Here is a 15,006-nt window from a genome sequence, read left to right on the forward strand (position 1 = left end):
TTTCTTTTGGCCAGAGCTCCTTAGTCTTCTGGATTTAATTTGCAAAGCAGTGAGCCGCACGGCTCCTGCCAGCTGTATTGCATGGGTATGTATTGTGCTGCTAAGGCATTCGCAGGCCTGCCATGAGACCAAGCTGTCGCCGCGACCGGCTGAGGCAGCCCACAACCCGACGCGGCGGCAATTTAGAGCAGCATACCTTGTAGCGTCTTTTCTGTCATTCCGCTCCCTGGTGAGAGACAGATGTGTTGTCTCTAATTATTCACTGATTGGTATCGGGAGATACATTAACATAATTGGCACATTTGTTCTAATTAACAGAGGGAACCTGCCACATGCCACCCCACATGAAATGTGAGACCATCAGCAAGCATAGAAAAGCCACCGTCCTCGCTAGGGCTGTATCCTGGAGCTCTAGTTAGAGCTGTGTTGCTGTAGGATGTTTTCCAGCAGCACCCTGAAATAGCGCAGCAAACACAGAGGCTAAAGCATGCAAAGCAGGGCCAGGTTTCTCTGCAGACTCAACGAACAGAGAGAACATCAATCACACAAGCGATTACAGAAGCGGGAAAACCCATTAGAGAAGCTAATTGCTGACACAAACTTAGCCATGCCAAGTTACCAGCATCCCTACATATTTAAATCTCTTGGCACACTTTCCTATGTGTGACTGTTTTAGAAACTGGTAGTAGAGGAGAACATCGTGAAAGTGAAGAATGGAAAAGGGGCGCAAGCTCCTCTAGCTCCTCTGCTCCTGGTAGTACTAATGGTTCCTTACACCTCTCACAAGAGGAAATTCAGCAGGATGAGGCCTGGATCTGGTCTTGCTGCCTCCCCGGCACCAGCCTGCCCTCGGCTCACCTGCAGAGCTGGGAGCACCTGCTGACAACAGTACAAGTCTTTCACCCCATCAGACATAGGCAAACGGGATTCTCATGAGCACAATTCTCCAGAACAAACAAGACGTGAACAGCTGACAGCAACGAGAGATTTACCGAAATAAAACGTGCGTTAGGATTGCGTTAGGGCCGTGACACAATTGCGCTCGTGCCTTCCCTGCACCTAGCGGAAACAAGAGGACAGTTTTCAGTCTGATCTCTCAGCAGTACCGGCAGCTCAGCCCACGTTCTGCGCAGCCGTACGGACAGATTAACCTGACATTGCTCCCCTCAGTGCTATCTCGACTGCGCTCGTGTTGCTCCCAACACTTACAGGGTAATTGCAGCTCTATGTGCACCCACTAAAGGGCTCGCCAGGTTCATCCAAATTGCCAAAACCAGATACGTATCCTATTGCTTATTGATATTAACTGCATGCATCCACCTTCCAGTAAGAACAAAATAAACATTTGTGAAACTAACTACTGTTTTGGACACAGTACAAGACACCCAAGTGAGACTGGGAAAACTCTTAATAGTTTTCCTATAGGCAATTGAGCCAACAGCTATTTCAGGCGCCTTGAGAGCTGAGTGACTTTTTGAAGAATGTTATTTGATTTTTGGATTTGGTTTCGGCGGCACACTTTCATCCCTGCAACTGCCCACTGAAGAGGATGCTGTGTCCTTTGCACACTAGTTTCTGGAAATAGATTTCTTACCTGTTTTAAGGTTAAAAGAAAAAGTCATCTCCACAAAGGCTGAAATTACAGCTATGAGAGAGCGCAAAACACATATTGGGAATGAGACAGCAAGTGCAAGCCACAGTGACATTTTATTCAGTTGTTTTTACTTTGCTTCTGTTGCCAATAAGGAGAACTTGTTTTCCTACTGTGGAAACATTTCTTTAAATGCACATATATCCAGCTTGCTGCCTGAGCACTAAAATTTATGTGGAGTGTGTGTACAGCTGCTGGATGTGTCTGAGCCTCTTACAGCTTTGCTTTATGCACGATGGGGAAGTGAAGCTGCACAGAAGAATAAACTTCACAGGCCGGGGGAACTGGATGGCTCAGGTAACACCATATGGAGAACTTTAATGTTCAGCCTTACAATCAAATGCAGATCACAGCATCATTAACCAAAAGTTGTGGTGGCTGTGATGGGGCCAAGAAACAGGTCCCTTGCTGCACTCCCCTCCCTGTGTGAATGAGAGCTCGGAGCTGGAGGTCCTGTGGCTCACAGGTGTAGGTCAGTGCTTTCGGCACTGAGCGCCCCTGCAAGCGGGCATGCGGGCCAGCCGAGCCCTGGACCTGCTGCAAGGGGTCTCTTTGGACACAGCTTTAACCTGATTATCAGTGTGAAGTCTGTGGTTCTTCCACTATGCCAGGGATGGACACTTGGACAGACAGATGACATCGTTCTTCACAGCATTAAGTTATTTGCTTTTCGTGATGCTTAAATTCAATAAGGGAAACAGATGCTGGGGGTAACTGAAGTCCCTGAGAACGGCACCTATCCTGTTCTCCCTAGAAGCTGTAGCCATTCCTAGTGCCTGCTGTATTGACAGTTCCTCCTGTGTCCTACTGATTTTAAAGGTATACAGGATTTTGTTCAGGTTAGTTTTTTTTTTTTTTTTAGTGATAAAAGGCTGTCAGTTTTAGAAGCACCTGGAAATTTAGAAGCAAAACATGGCAAAATCTGATCAAGTGACTCCTGAGTGACAGCTAATGTACATTCCATAGACAAAATTTTGGAAACACCCCAGTTAAAACATGGAATTATCATAACTCTTCACACCTATGGTGCATACTAAATCTGAAGAATTTACTGCTACAGCAACTGATGAAGTCAAAAGCTATGGCTGGGAATGAGAATACGGACAGGAATTTAGGCTGGGCAAACTCTGCCTGTGGTAACAACGGTATTTCAGACACTTGGAGGACTGTTGGCTACAGGAGCAGGTGTCAGTGTCAAAGCAGGACCTTACAGGCATACAGAATAGTAATTCTCTCTAGGATGTGGAGCTAGCTTCTCTATGGAGAAAGTTTGGAGGTATACTTGTCTGCCTCATCAAAAACTACTGTTAAAAGTGGTCTTCCACACTGCGCATCTTCCAAAAATATGCATAGGGTAAAAAATTGTTGTTACTGTGTAGAGCCTGAAGAGAAGAGGAACATAGTGTGAGCTAAACTAGGATCCCAAAGTCATCTTTGCAGCCAAAAGCAAGCTGTGAAGAGGATGGATTAGCAGGGTGCGCATCACTGCTCTTGTAGGAAACCTCTCATTACAGTATTCTAGAGAGGACCTAGAAACCTGACTGTTTTTCCAGTCCCACAGATCACTTTTGACTGTGGTCAGATCTAAACATATAGCGACTTACTCACTTAGGAGCAAATTCTGCCCTTACCTACATTGGCATCAACAGAACTGAACTAGAAAGGGAAAGTACAGGGTTAGAGCCAAAAGAAAATTCATGTATCAAAAAACTAGGTCCTGAAGGAAGAGCTACATATCTCAGTATGGGTTTCTGTATGATGGAAACTAACCAGTAGGAAATATGAAAAATAACCTTGTAGTCAGCAGATTCCCAGGGAAGTACAAGACACTAATTCAAGCCTGTGCTCAAGCAAAGGGGTTGTAACCTGCCTCTTATGTGTCTCAGCAGAGTGCCCTGAGCGCTGGGGAGTGTCTCCAGTGCGCACAAAAGAGCAGAAACATATGGGACAGAAACTGACGGTTATGGGGAGCTTTATCCTATAAGCTTTGGAGAAGAGCAGGCCTGCACTACCAGACTTCACTCAATGTCTAAATTGGCCTTAATCAATTGTAGGAGCCAAAATAGTTGCTTTGAGCACCACTTCTGGAGTGCATCATTGCCCTCTTATCACACCATTGACCCAGGAGAGGCAATTTACACCCTCATCGCCTGCTGGCACAACAGAGCTGGGCGCACAGAGAGTACGGCAGTGTATCTGTGCTGGAATTTGGTAACGAGAGAAAGAGGATCGTGCTCCCTGCACATGCTCCCCACGCCGCTCTTCCCAGCCCCCTGCCTCTCGGCAGCAGCAGGCAAATCTATTACATGTCTCAAGGCACTACACAGGACGACGCTGTTTCCCAGCTAATCAATATTTGCGGCCACAAACTCCTCTGATCCCCTCTCTAAAAGCTTGCTTTCCTGCCGGGAATACAAAACACTGCCTCGGCGACACACACCTGCATGGATATGCATACACATGAAGCTCCAATTAAGGGATAACTGCAGCAAAGCATAAGCGGCTCTCGTGAAACAAAGCAAACAGCAGTCATATTAATAATCAATTAGATGGAGCAGCCACCTGATGCTGCCTATTTGGAGAAGTCACCAGCTGCCACCAGCTTTTGCCCATGCAACAGCAGCCAAATAAAGTCTCTGTCACGGTCATCTCAACTCGGCAAAACAACTGGTTCTGCCTCTCGACTTGTGGATGTTTTTCCCCTTACCCTAATTCCTAATTAGAAACATGAACATAGATAAATATCATGCCAGGATTTAAACCCAACTGGGTCACCAAACTGTACATTGCACTCTGTTCTCCAATTAAACCCCTATGTGAAACAGCTCAATTATAATTAAAGAAGCAATTATCCTCTTGTTGAAGGTGCAGCAAATCCCACATTTCATTGCAAGAGTTCATCTAGCTGCTTATGGCATATTAACTAATCTTACATCTCATTGATGTTCTGATCTATAACTTATTGCAGTGAGCTAATTTGATGAGACTTGGTGTCTCTCACTGTATTTTTTCATGTGCAGTACGATGTGTGCATCTTTCAAAGAACAAATGGAATGAGCTAAGGGATTAATTGCTAATAATTCTGGTTTTACTGTTGGAGCATCGCAGGATGGGACCCTGTAAAGAATGTGATCCTTCCTGGCTTCTCAGGCTTGGAAAAAATGCACGCACAAACCAGAGTGGAATTACAACGGAGGTTTCTGATGACGATTGGAAGGTGAACGGTCTGATGTCCAGACATGCTGAGCAGCAGCGGCTCTCGCTGAATCTGGCTGGCCAGGCTGCTTATCACCACCTTAGCCTCCACCAAGGAAGAACGCAAGGCCAGGAGCCATGCATACAGGGCAAAGTGTCTTGCAGCTGCTTGGATTTTGGCTTGTTCTTATTTCCGTTCCAACTTTTTTTTCATTGCAGTCACTTGTGAATTTGCTCCCTCTGGTATGTGTGAGTACCTCAGCATAACAGTGCCTGGGGGGAGCTGGTGCTTCAGTTGTTTGTCTGTATCACAGTTGGAAAACAACAAAACATTTACCCAGGCGTTTCAAAACCTGTCTGTAAGTTTGGCTTGGTATTGGTTATAAACCTGGGAGTAGGGAGGCATGATTTTGAAGAGGGCTTTTGCTCTGGATTGCTTATCCTGATTAAAGCCTTAATGCAAACAGCTCTGCATTACTTTGAGAAATACAGCAGCGCTCTGGAAATCTGGGGAGAGCCAAATCTGTTGGGTTTTCCCTTGAATTTTGTTGTCTCACTGCTAATTTTCCCTTCTACCTCTCCTCTGCAGCCAGCCTGCAGCTGGCAGTGGTGCTGCTGTTGCTTAAGTGCAGCTGGCACCGCTGCTGCTGGGGGTGGCAGGCAGAGGCACACAGCCACAGAGAAGCTGATCGGATTTTCCCCGTGACTGAGCAAAGCCTCTGTTCCCACTTTGTCCCAAGTGAACCAAGCCAAATGTACTTTGATTTGACCCAGGCCATGAGACCGGTGTATTTTAACATACCTTCTTTTATTTGGATCTTGGGCTTTTTTTAGTGGCTGTTGCCTGAACTTTCTTTAATGCTCGTGATACCCTAGTGGATCTGAAGGACTAGTAAGTGCTGCTTTAAAAGCTCTGCCTGCCCATCTCTGTCTTTGTCCTTTTTGCCCTCTGGAGCAGCTGTATGCAACTATGTGGTTCCACTTTTCAACAATAATAAGACCTGTTCTAGCACTGATCCATAAGAGCTTGACATGCTTAATTGCAATCAAATATGCTGGGAATTATAAAACTAAATTCCCTAGTTATCGAAAGAGAAAAGGGTGTATCTCTAAGTGTGGTTGTTCCCACCACTTTCTAATATGGGGGGAAAAAATGGAGAGGGAGAATACAACTAAAAGGAGAAAATAAACAAGGGGAAGACTCTAGACTCGAGTATTCAATAAATGTGTATCTCATTCAGTTTCACAGCATAAGCTTTTTCTTCCTCTGTTTTGTTTTTAAAGCCAGTGATCACCACAGAAGCCAGTAAATTGAAAAAGCAAAACAAAATCCCATGCCCAGGGTAGGGAAGAGTTTGAGGTACAGGCTCACCAAAGCACTTGGAAATATTGCTAGCAGCTGCTGCATTTACATTGCCGCACTCCACTTGGGACAGCAGGAATCAATCCAACCTTTCCATAGTATGAAAAGCGCCTCATAGTCTACCGCCTGCCCAAGTCCTTTCTTACGTAGTTACCTGTAGTGTCATATCAGAAAGTTCTCCGAACAAACAAATGAAGTCTTAAACAAAGAACTCATTCATCTCTAAATTAAAATAATCATGTAATCCTTCAACCCACCAAGTTACCTTTCATCTTTCCATTTTTTTAAATTTATCTTACTAGCTTCAGCAAGTGGCTGTAATAAAGTGTCACATTAAGGTATTCATATTCATTAGTGTTCAGGTCTTTGTTCTTTTAATAGTGTTGGAAAGACTCTACAAAGAGGCTGTATTAGGCTGCTGTCCAATCTGGGTGTTTGATCTCTTTCTGACTTCAAAAGTCAGAAGAGAAAAAAAACCCAACACTGAGAACACTTCTTTTGAATGTCAGATGGGGTGGATATGATTTCCGAGCCTGCCAAGTGTTAATTGGTGTCTGCCCCGACTACGGTACAAATAAGATTCAGAGCCAGTTAACATACAGTCATGAATCTCTGCTATTGACAAAAGTGAGCTGGGATATGAAAGAGCAGGAAAACGTGCAGTTATTATGAGGGCAGCTCACAGAGGATCTTTTCAGAGATCACTTCCTTGGGAGATGCTGTACTAGGGAGCAGACGTGGCTAGTGGGGCACATCTTTTAGCCTTTACAGCAACTCAGTGGAAGGAGGACACATATAATTTGACTTAAGAAAAACAATTACCAATGCTAATGGCTCTTCCAGAATGTTTATGAGAGCAGAGAGAGTTCCCTGTCCGCACATCATGCTAAATCATGCTGTCTGGGCCTCAGCCACCTGACCAGGTTTTACAGACCTTTCTGAGGGAACAACTGGACTAATTGCTGAAAATGCAGAGTTGCATGTATCACCACACTCATACAAATTGCCTGTCATGAGCAATCTCAGTTTCTAGCAACAGTTAACTTCCCCAGAACTGCCATGCATCTGCGGAACAACAGGCCCTGCTGCAAATGCCCTTGTCGTTGCACAACAGCAAGTTGATTTGATGCTAAGAAGCAAAGGCAAAATAAATAGTCGATAAGTTCCTGAGGAAAGCCAATTGATTAATATTGCACTTGTCAGCTAGCTGGCTCAGCAGACCTAAGCACTCTTTACATTTTTGGAGATCTCAATGGTGAAAGAAAACAGCCTAAGGAAAAAGAGAGTAGGAGAAATCTTCTATGCTAATTATCCCTTCTGATGTTTGTGGACACTTTTCTGCAATTCTGATTAAATCTAAACTTGGGTTAGATGGGGAGGTAACACTTTAAGCTTCATCCCCTGAGAAATCAGTCATCAGCACTGAATGACAACCACTTTGCTACTTAGCTATGACAGCCTAACTTATCCTAATGCAAATTGGCAACAGTTTCTTTTGCGCTTGGCAGAGGAAAACCGAGGAGAATTCAGATAGGGGAATTACCGTCGTTAACAATCAATTTTTCTCTTAACAGCAGCAGTGGATTTACAATTTCAGAGGCCCCCCTGTAATTCAGAGACCTCCCTCCCGTGAGCAATGAGTATGACGCTGTTTTCAGCTAGAACCACCACTGCACCTAAGCAGGTTCCTATGCACAGAGAAACCCACTGCTGTCGGTGGGCACAGAGCTGGCTGAAGGATAAGCTCACTCCCGCCCAGCGGAGGGCAGGGCACCATGAGCCTGAGCGCTGTGTTCCTTTAAATGCCATAAGCAAACCCAATAAACCCACAAAATGGATTCTCATGCAAATGCCTTCCCCTCCTTGCCCCCACCCCAGGCTACTCGGCCTGGGAGCCCTGTATCGGATCACGGTGCACTCCCTTGTGCTGAGCTGGCCAGCTGGTGCATATACAAGCATATGCACAAGCATGTGAGGGAAATAAAATCTGGCAAGATAAAAATGAAGTGTCTTAATAGTGCCTCTCTCAATAACTGAAAGGTCTTTTTTTTAAAAAAGAAAAGGAAAGATAATATAGGCTGGTATTAATATGCCCCACCAGGTATGTGTCCCTTAGATGCCAGTTACAGCTATAATTTTTAAAAGGGAAAAAAAAATGAAACCAAACCACCCGTAGCTCTGCCCAGCAGGGCACCGTAATCGCCTCCAAAGTCATTAATCAGTTCCCAATCAATCTATTCCACCCACAGCAGGCAGCCAGCTCTCCATCGCCATCCATTCATCATGCCATGCCCCAGCTCACTGCACCATTAGCCAGAGGTTCGGCTGCAGCGAGGATAACTAAGTGCCAGGCACCAGGGCAAGGCACAGTTGCTGCTCACCTCGGCTACTGGGATGCCTTCGGGGGGACGGCACTGGAGCAGGACTTCTTGCTCCAGGGATACTTCTTTCCCCAAGGGCTCTTGCTCGAAAGTCTTCCGGAGATCTGGGGAAGGAGAAGGAGAAGGAGAAGGAGAGGAGGAAAAATAATTGAACGTCAGTATTAATAGCTGGTGGTTTACATTACATTTGATTGCAATACTGCCCAAAATGTGAGAGGTCTTTCTAAGCAGAGAAAATAGCATATTTGTTCCCTGGAAAGTGGGAACATGTTTTCATTTCATTCAAATACCAGGTGATCAAATGTTTCACAGTGGATTTATTATTTATATTGGGGTAGAACATGTGAACCTCGTGAGGAAATAAGACCTCACTGTGAAAGGTCATGGCCAAACACCAAAGAAAAATCAAAAGTCCTTTCCTTAGGCAATTTATATTTGGTGGAACATGCCAATGAAGTACTGAAGAAACTTAAAGAAAATTATATAAACCCATGAAACCAAAGCACGTAAACTCAGCTGCCTTAAACTCATAGGTGAAAGCGTTCACTTAATGGACTTTTAATTTATATGCATTACCTTTAGTTAATCCGCTTTAGTTGATTTGTATAAACTTTCTGATTATCCCTGTAACACTAAAGAGATGGTAATAACAATAACACGGGGCTGAACTGTGCTGGAAACCCTCTCCAGCACCACAGAAATGGTGCAGGCACAGAGAGGGCATCAAACGCTCCTCTCCTAACCTCAGACCTAATCTCTGCATACTGCACAGCTGCACACTTTGGCTGTTTTACAATTTATTGGCTTTGGTGGCACAATGGACTTGAGAAGTTCCCTCCTTACCGCTGGCTCTCTGTTTCTGACACAACCTGGCACGCTCTCTTTTTGTGTCGGGGCAGCTGAGCTACTACTTTCAGCTCCAGTAGAAACAGGGTATTTCTCCCTGCTGCTTCTTCCTGCAGCATTTACACCAGCACAAATGGCCACATGGCCACGTTGGAAGCCATATCAGAGAGTTGGTCTGGGTTTAAAAAGAAGCTTTGCAAAAAAAGTGATTTTTTTCTTTTGTGTTCTGAAGTCCGACCACTTCCCCAAGCCAGTTTACCGCATGGCTGCACAAATAGTTGTGTCATGCTGGAAATAAACACTGTGGGAACAATTTAAAAGCCAAATATTTCATATTATGGAGCCATAACCTGAGGCTGAGCTGTAAACTAGATCACTGAAATGAACCAGCCTACAAATAACCCATCCAAAGTGTTATTTTTCATCTAGACTACCTCCAAGATCTGATTTACAGGAGACCTCACAGGGAATGACATTGGCACAACTGAAGAGCAAAACGTGGGGTGGGTGAACGCACAGATGGAAAAGGATGGGGGCATTTGCCACCAAACTGAGCCCCTCTCAAGCTCACCCTCAGATTGCACAAGGCCTCTGTCTCTTATCCTATATTGGGAATTGTCGTGGTTCCGATAACTGGATTTAAATATCAATCTAGTTGTACCATGGAAAGCTCTGCCATAGCCTGTCAGGTTGATTTTAATTGAAGCTGACATCATGGTAAACTTCTAAAATCCTTTCATGAAACCCACGCAGTTCCCTGGAGAGATCAAGGCATCTCTGTTGGCCCTTGGCACAGCCGGCAGAGACAGGAGGCACCCCAAGCCTCACGCGCTCCGTCTGGTGCGCGTCGGGGGTGACAGGCGCCTCCCCGCTGGGATGGGCTTTACAGCCACTGCCAGGGCACTGAACGATGAACTTTGGCAAATCCTACTGAGCCCGTGGAAGAAATCACTGCCTCCAGGTGTCGGCTTGTTTGGAGGTTAGTTACCTTTCCTACCGCAGAGCTGTCAACGGGAAGCACATGCCCGCGTCATAGCACAAAATCCAGCACTTTCACCCCAGTTGTTGATGCTGGGGGCTTTGCCCTATGGCACAGCACAGTTTATGGCAGAGGGAGGAGCAAACACCTGCAAGTGATAATTTCTTAAGCAGATACGTCACGTTTTACCAGCTTGTGTCTGTCGGCAACCTCATCACATCGGTGTTATCTCAGGCCAGTGAGGCTAGTACACCTCCAAACCAGGCCTATTTTAATACGTCTAACATGTACCTATATGTGTACGGTAGGGACGACTCTAACAGATGTTTTGTGTTCTAACAGCACGGCTGAGCATAAATGGGAGTTATGGTGTTGGCAATATAAGCATATGAACATACTAATAAATACTACATTAATAATAGCTTCCAGGTGTTCAAGATACAGAGCGCAGAGTACAGTAGAGCCAGATCAGACAGATAATAATCCAAGGTTTTTTCTTGACACATTGATTTACCATCTTCCCTACCTTTTTGAAACATTAATAGAGCTCTGAAGTTATCTCAGTAGCTTCATATGGGCACAATAATCACCTCACTCATAAAATGCTTTGCTTTAAAAAAACCCCAGTAAACAGCATTAGCCTAAAAATGTATAACAATAGTAAAAAAACAGGCTTTATCCTTTCTATTATCAACAGTTGGAATCGCTGAATATGAACAGTGCATCTTCCCTGGGAAATGTTTCAGTACAGTTATAGCAGGTGAGACTAATTCACTAGAGATCCCCGCTCCCCTCCCGCCTCGCAGAGCCTTGCTGTGTGGTAACGCTTTAAAGGCGCCATTGGATTTGAGTGGGTCAATGATCCACAAACTAAAAATACACTAAGTAGAGGCCTTGACATAATAGACAGTAATGTCCTCAAAGGAGCCATTACATACTATTGAGTAAATGATACTCATTTGAAAAAAAAAAAACCCATACATAATTATGTATTTACAACACAGGGAGCTCTTATACCCTATTCTATCAGCCTCCTCCCATGTGCTTACAGCTTTATCCGGGCAGAACGACCCACCGCCTCCCACCGCAACCATGCCTCCTGCAAACAGACACAGATGGCAGCTGGGCAGGGCAGTTTCTACCCAACTGAGTATATGGGTGGCTGGCTGCCACCAGACAAACCAGCCAGTATGGCGGGTTTTTTTTTTTTTCCAATGATAAGGAAGTGGAGGGCCTGCACAAACAACTTTCCCACCTGCTTCAGCTATCATGAAACATCCTGCTGGGATACCACTGGGTTTTGAAATAATTCCTTTTTTTTTTTTCTATGACCCTTGCAGTATGAATTTTGTGGATAACATAGATTTCCTTATAATTCTTCAATCTTCAACTTCCTTTTCCCATTCAACAATTACAGTCATCACGACAATTTCCCACTGTCAGCCACGAGTGGGTGAGCTGGCTAAAGTGCTGAGGGACTCTGGATCTTTTCCAAGTACAGTGTTTTTGAAAAGATTTTTTACTTTTTCAAAGTGCCATATAAGTTGCAATTGCTTGCAAGCAAGGACAGAAGGACGCATATTCCCAGAGAATGGTAAAAGACAAATAAAATACACTCCAGAAAAAAAAAATTTCAACAATCTTTGGAAAATATGCCTGAAAAAAAAAAAACCCGACAGATTCAATCTGTTCTAGGTTAGGACTTCTTTGCCTGGGAAGAGGTAGTGTGAATTATTGAAAGCCCAGACCCCGCAGCAGCCCCATTACCTATTTCTGAGCGTGAGCCTCATCTAACTTCACCTTCAGTAGGGAAGACAGGAAGAGAAAGGCATTTGCATCTTTTTTGCTGCATTGTTTCTTAATGTGGAATAATCCCTTATTGTCAGTGTTAGCAGTACTCTTCCCCCCTATTATTCAGGTAATATTGTTGCCCCGGCTCTCCCCTTCTACAGCGGAGCGAGTCCTGGTGGAAAGCTCTGTCCTGTCTGGGCGAACTGGGCTCTGCCAGCCTCAACTACCATCAGATGGCAATTCCCCCACCGTAACTTTCTTTTCTGGGCTGTCATCATAAAAAGAAACCAGGGGGAAGAATTAAAATTCTGGTCTGCCACCTTGAGCCAGACTCTCTCTTCGTTACTAATGTATAGTGTTAGTGAATTCAGACGGGGCTCTTGTGGCATGTATTGCGGCACATTTACAGCATACTTAAGAAGAGACTTTCTTCCAGCACTCCTGAAATACCTCTGCACAACCCTGTCTGCTAAGGACAGATGGCTGTATCCAGAGCTGCATTAAAATGAGAGAATTTCCACAAACATAAGACTGAAATAGCATGATAAGAAATCAAAATCTCAGTGCAAACCATATTGTTACCTTCATTCCTCCATTTCTCTGCTATCTGGGGAGAGGGGCATTAGATTTTAATTTTGATGCACTGTTAAATGACTTCATTTTAAGTTTAATGCACTTGTAGCTTACGAACAACTTAAAAGTTGTATTTTTAGCCACTAAATATAACAGTCTGTATATGAACTCCTGGCATTTCCCCACTTCCTTTTCTGGCTGTCATCTTCCAAGAAAGTGCAAAGAATGACCCTCTTCTTGTTTTTAATCAAATATATTTTATCTCTTTGCTGTTGTTCTGTTTTTTGCTGTGATGGGTGGGTGGGTAAAACTTTAAGGATATCTTTTATCATTTCTGAGAAATGTGATAAGAGGCAGGCCAGACGCCTTCAAGGCAGTGCTAATGCAAGGGTGACTAATGAATGAGCATGAAAAACGGACACTTGTCAGCCAGGAATTAGATGTAAACCAGAAACGAACAGAACAATGAAGCATTACTGTCAGGGGAAGATGGATTTCTGCCCTTGGTAGACCTTAAAGACTCCTTACTCTATTCTGTGCTCTTTCTAGTAACTCCAACTTCAACTTTTCCTTCTGTAACAAACATGCCAAACATTTCAAAAAAATGAGCAAGCTTCAAGAACACCAAAAGCAAAACCCCATTATTTTCCATCCAACTTTCATATTAACTACTGCCATTGAGAGAAGTATTTTTGATGTATACCTTCAGAGAAATAAGTTTTTAAGAAAGTGAAAAATCCTTTACAAAGAGTACATATACCCATACATCAGATCAGTCTGCTTCATGACCCATGTAAGTGTGTACAGACATCCATATAAAGCCAAATACGTCATACGGGAGAAACACAGTCAAAACACTAGGAAATAGGTAACAAGGCTTGGTATTTTTTTCACCATTATTAATGGATCAATGGGTAGCCACGCTTACCAATTCAAGTCTATCTCCTATGGCTAAGAAGGTTCTGAAGGGGCAAGATTAATGCTGTTTTAATTTTACCTAGCCTAATAAGAAAGAAAAGACTAAAACAGAAAAATAACTGGGGACAACTCCACAGAGGTTCTGTGAAATGAAACATGATGCATACACTTATGAAAACGTACCTCACTGCATTTATTTCCCACACTTAGATGACGGATGTGGAGTTAGAGAAACATGAACAATATTGCAAAACCCGCCTGTTCCTCTTCTATCACTTTCCACAGTTCTGGTGTGAAAAACAAAGAGATTCCTTTTTCTGCAAATAGGCATTAGAGACGGAAACATGAATTGCAATTCCAAATATAAGAGACCATGTGCTATGAGATACACTTTGGCCTCTCTTTTCTGCTCACAGCTGAATTTATGACCTTCGTACGGGGATCAATCGCGCTGGTGGATAGCTAATGGAAAGGTTATGTACAAAAAACTCCTTTTTTGATTTTGTCCTTGTGCGGTTCCAGTTCTTTGCTGTTAATTAGATCAAACTAGCTTTCTACTGAGACAGCCACAACAATGTCATCAGTCTGTAACCCAGGAAATCCCTCTGAAACCTCTATCGATTGCTTACTTAAATGGAGCGTCTCCCTCTGCTTGTATAAAATCTGGGGGCGCAGGCGGCTGCGGCTGCTGTTCTGAGGCACAGAATCTGTGCCAAATGCCCTTTACTTGCAAGGGCACAAGCTACATCACTAAATTGAGCCTGGGACCATCTCTCTGCTTTTATTCACTATATATCTACAGCCTGAGCAAGTGGGAGGCTCACACCTGTCAGGCTCTGATTCTTCCAATGGCATCTTCGGCCAAATGGGAATTATACTTAACCTCAAAGACTCCACAGAGATTGACTGTCTGCACTTTTTCAGAAAAACAGTTTGTGTCACTCTACTCTAAGCTAGTTCAGACAGGTAAAGCCATGTGCTGGTAAGACAAAATGCTCTTCTGCAACACAGCTTCCATGTTGGCTACACATATAAGGAAGAACTCATTCAACACATTTAGTATTGATAGAACTGTAAAAAATAGAAACAAAACAACTTTACAAAGAATTCACTTAGCAGATGGCTTCCCAGTCATACACACATCCCACCATTCTCATCTTCTTAACATTTTTACTTGATAGAGCACTATTTCTTGGTTTTCTTTGTAAGCTTAACCTGCAAACTAACTTACAAACGTAATTTTCTTCATTTTGTTATTTACTTATTTGGGCATTGAAGATTGAATCTAAATTTCCTGTTTTTCAAATAA

At 43.7% G+C, this 15,006-nt stretch overlaps 1 protein-coding gene across 2 annotated transcripts in view; it reads right to left on the reverse strand.

Moving 5' to 3' along the window:
• Nucleotides 1-15,006, reverse strand: part of UNC5C (unc-5 netrin receptor C) — a 259,726-nt gene that overhangs the window by 54,019 nt on the left and 190,701 nt on the right. For both annotated transcript variants that reach the window (XM_068941581.1, XM_068941583.1), the window contains exon 4: nt 8,591-8,694. In XM_068941581.1, coding sequence (XP_068797682.1) covers nt 8,591-8,694 — 104 coding nt within the window. The remainder of the gene's footprint in view (nt 1-8,590; nt 8,695-15,006) is intronic.

This window comes from Struthio camelus, chromosome 4, assembly GCF_040807025.1.
Source record: "Struthio camelus isolate bStrCam1 chromosome 4, bStrCam1.hap1, whole genome shotgun sequence".
NCBI classification, from domain to species: domain Eukaryota; kingdom Metazoa; phylum Chordata; class Aves; order Struthioniformes; family Struthionidae; genus Struthio; species Struthio camelus.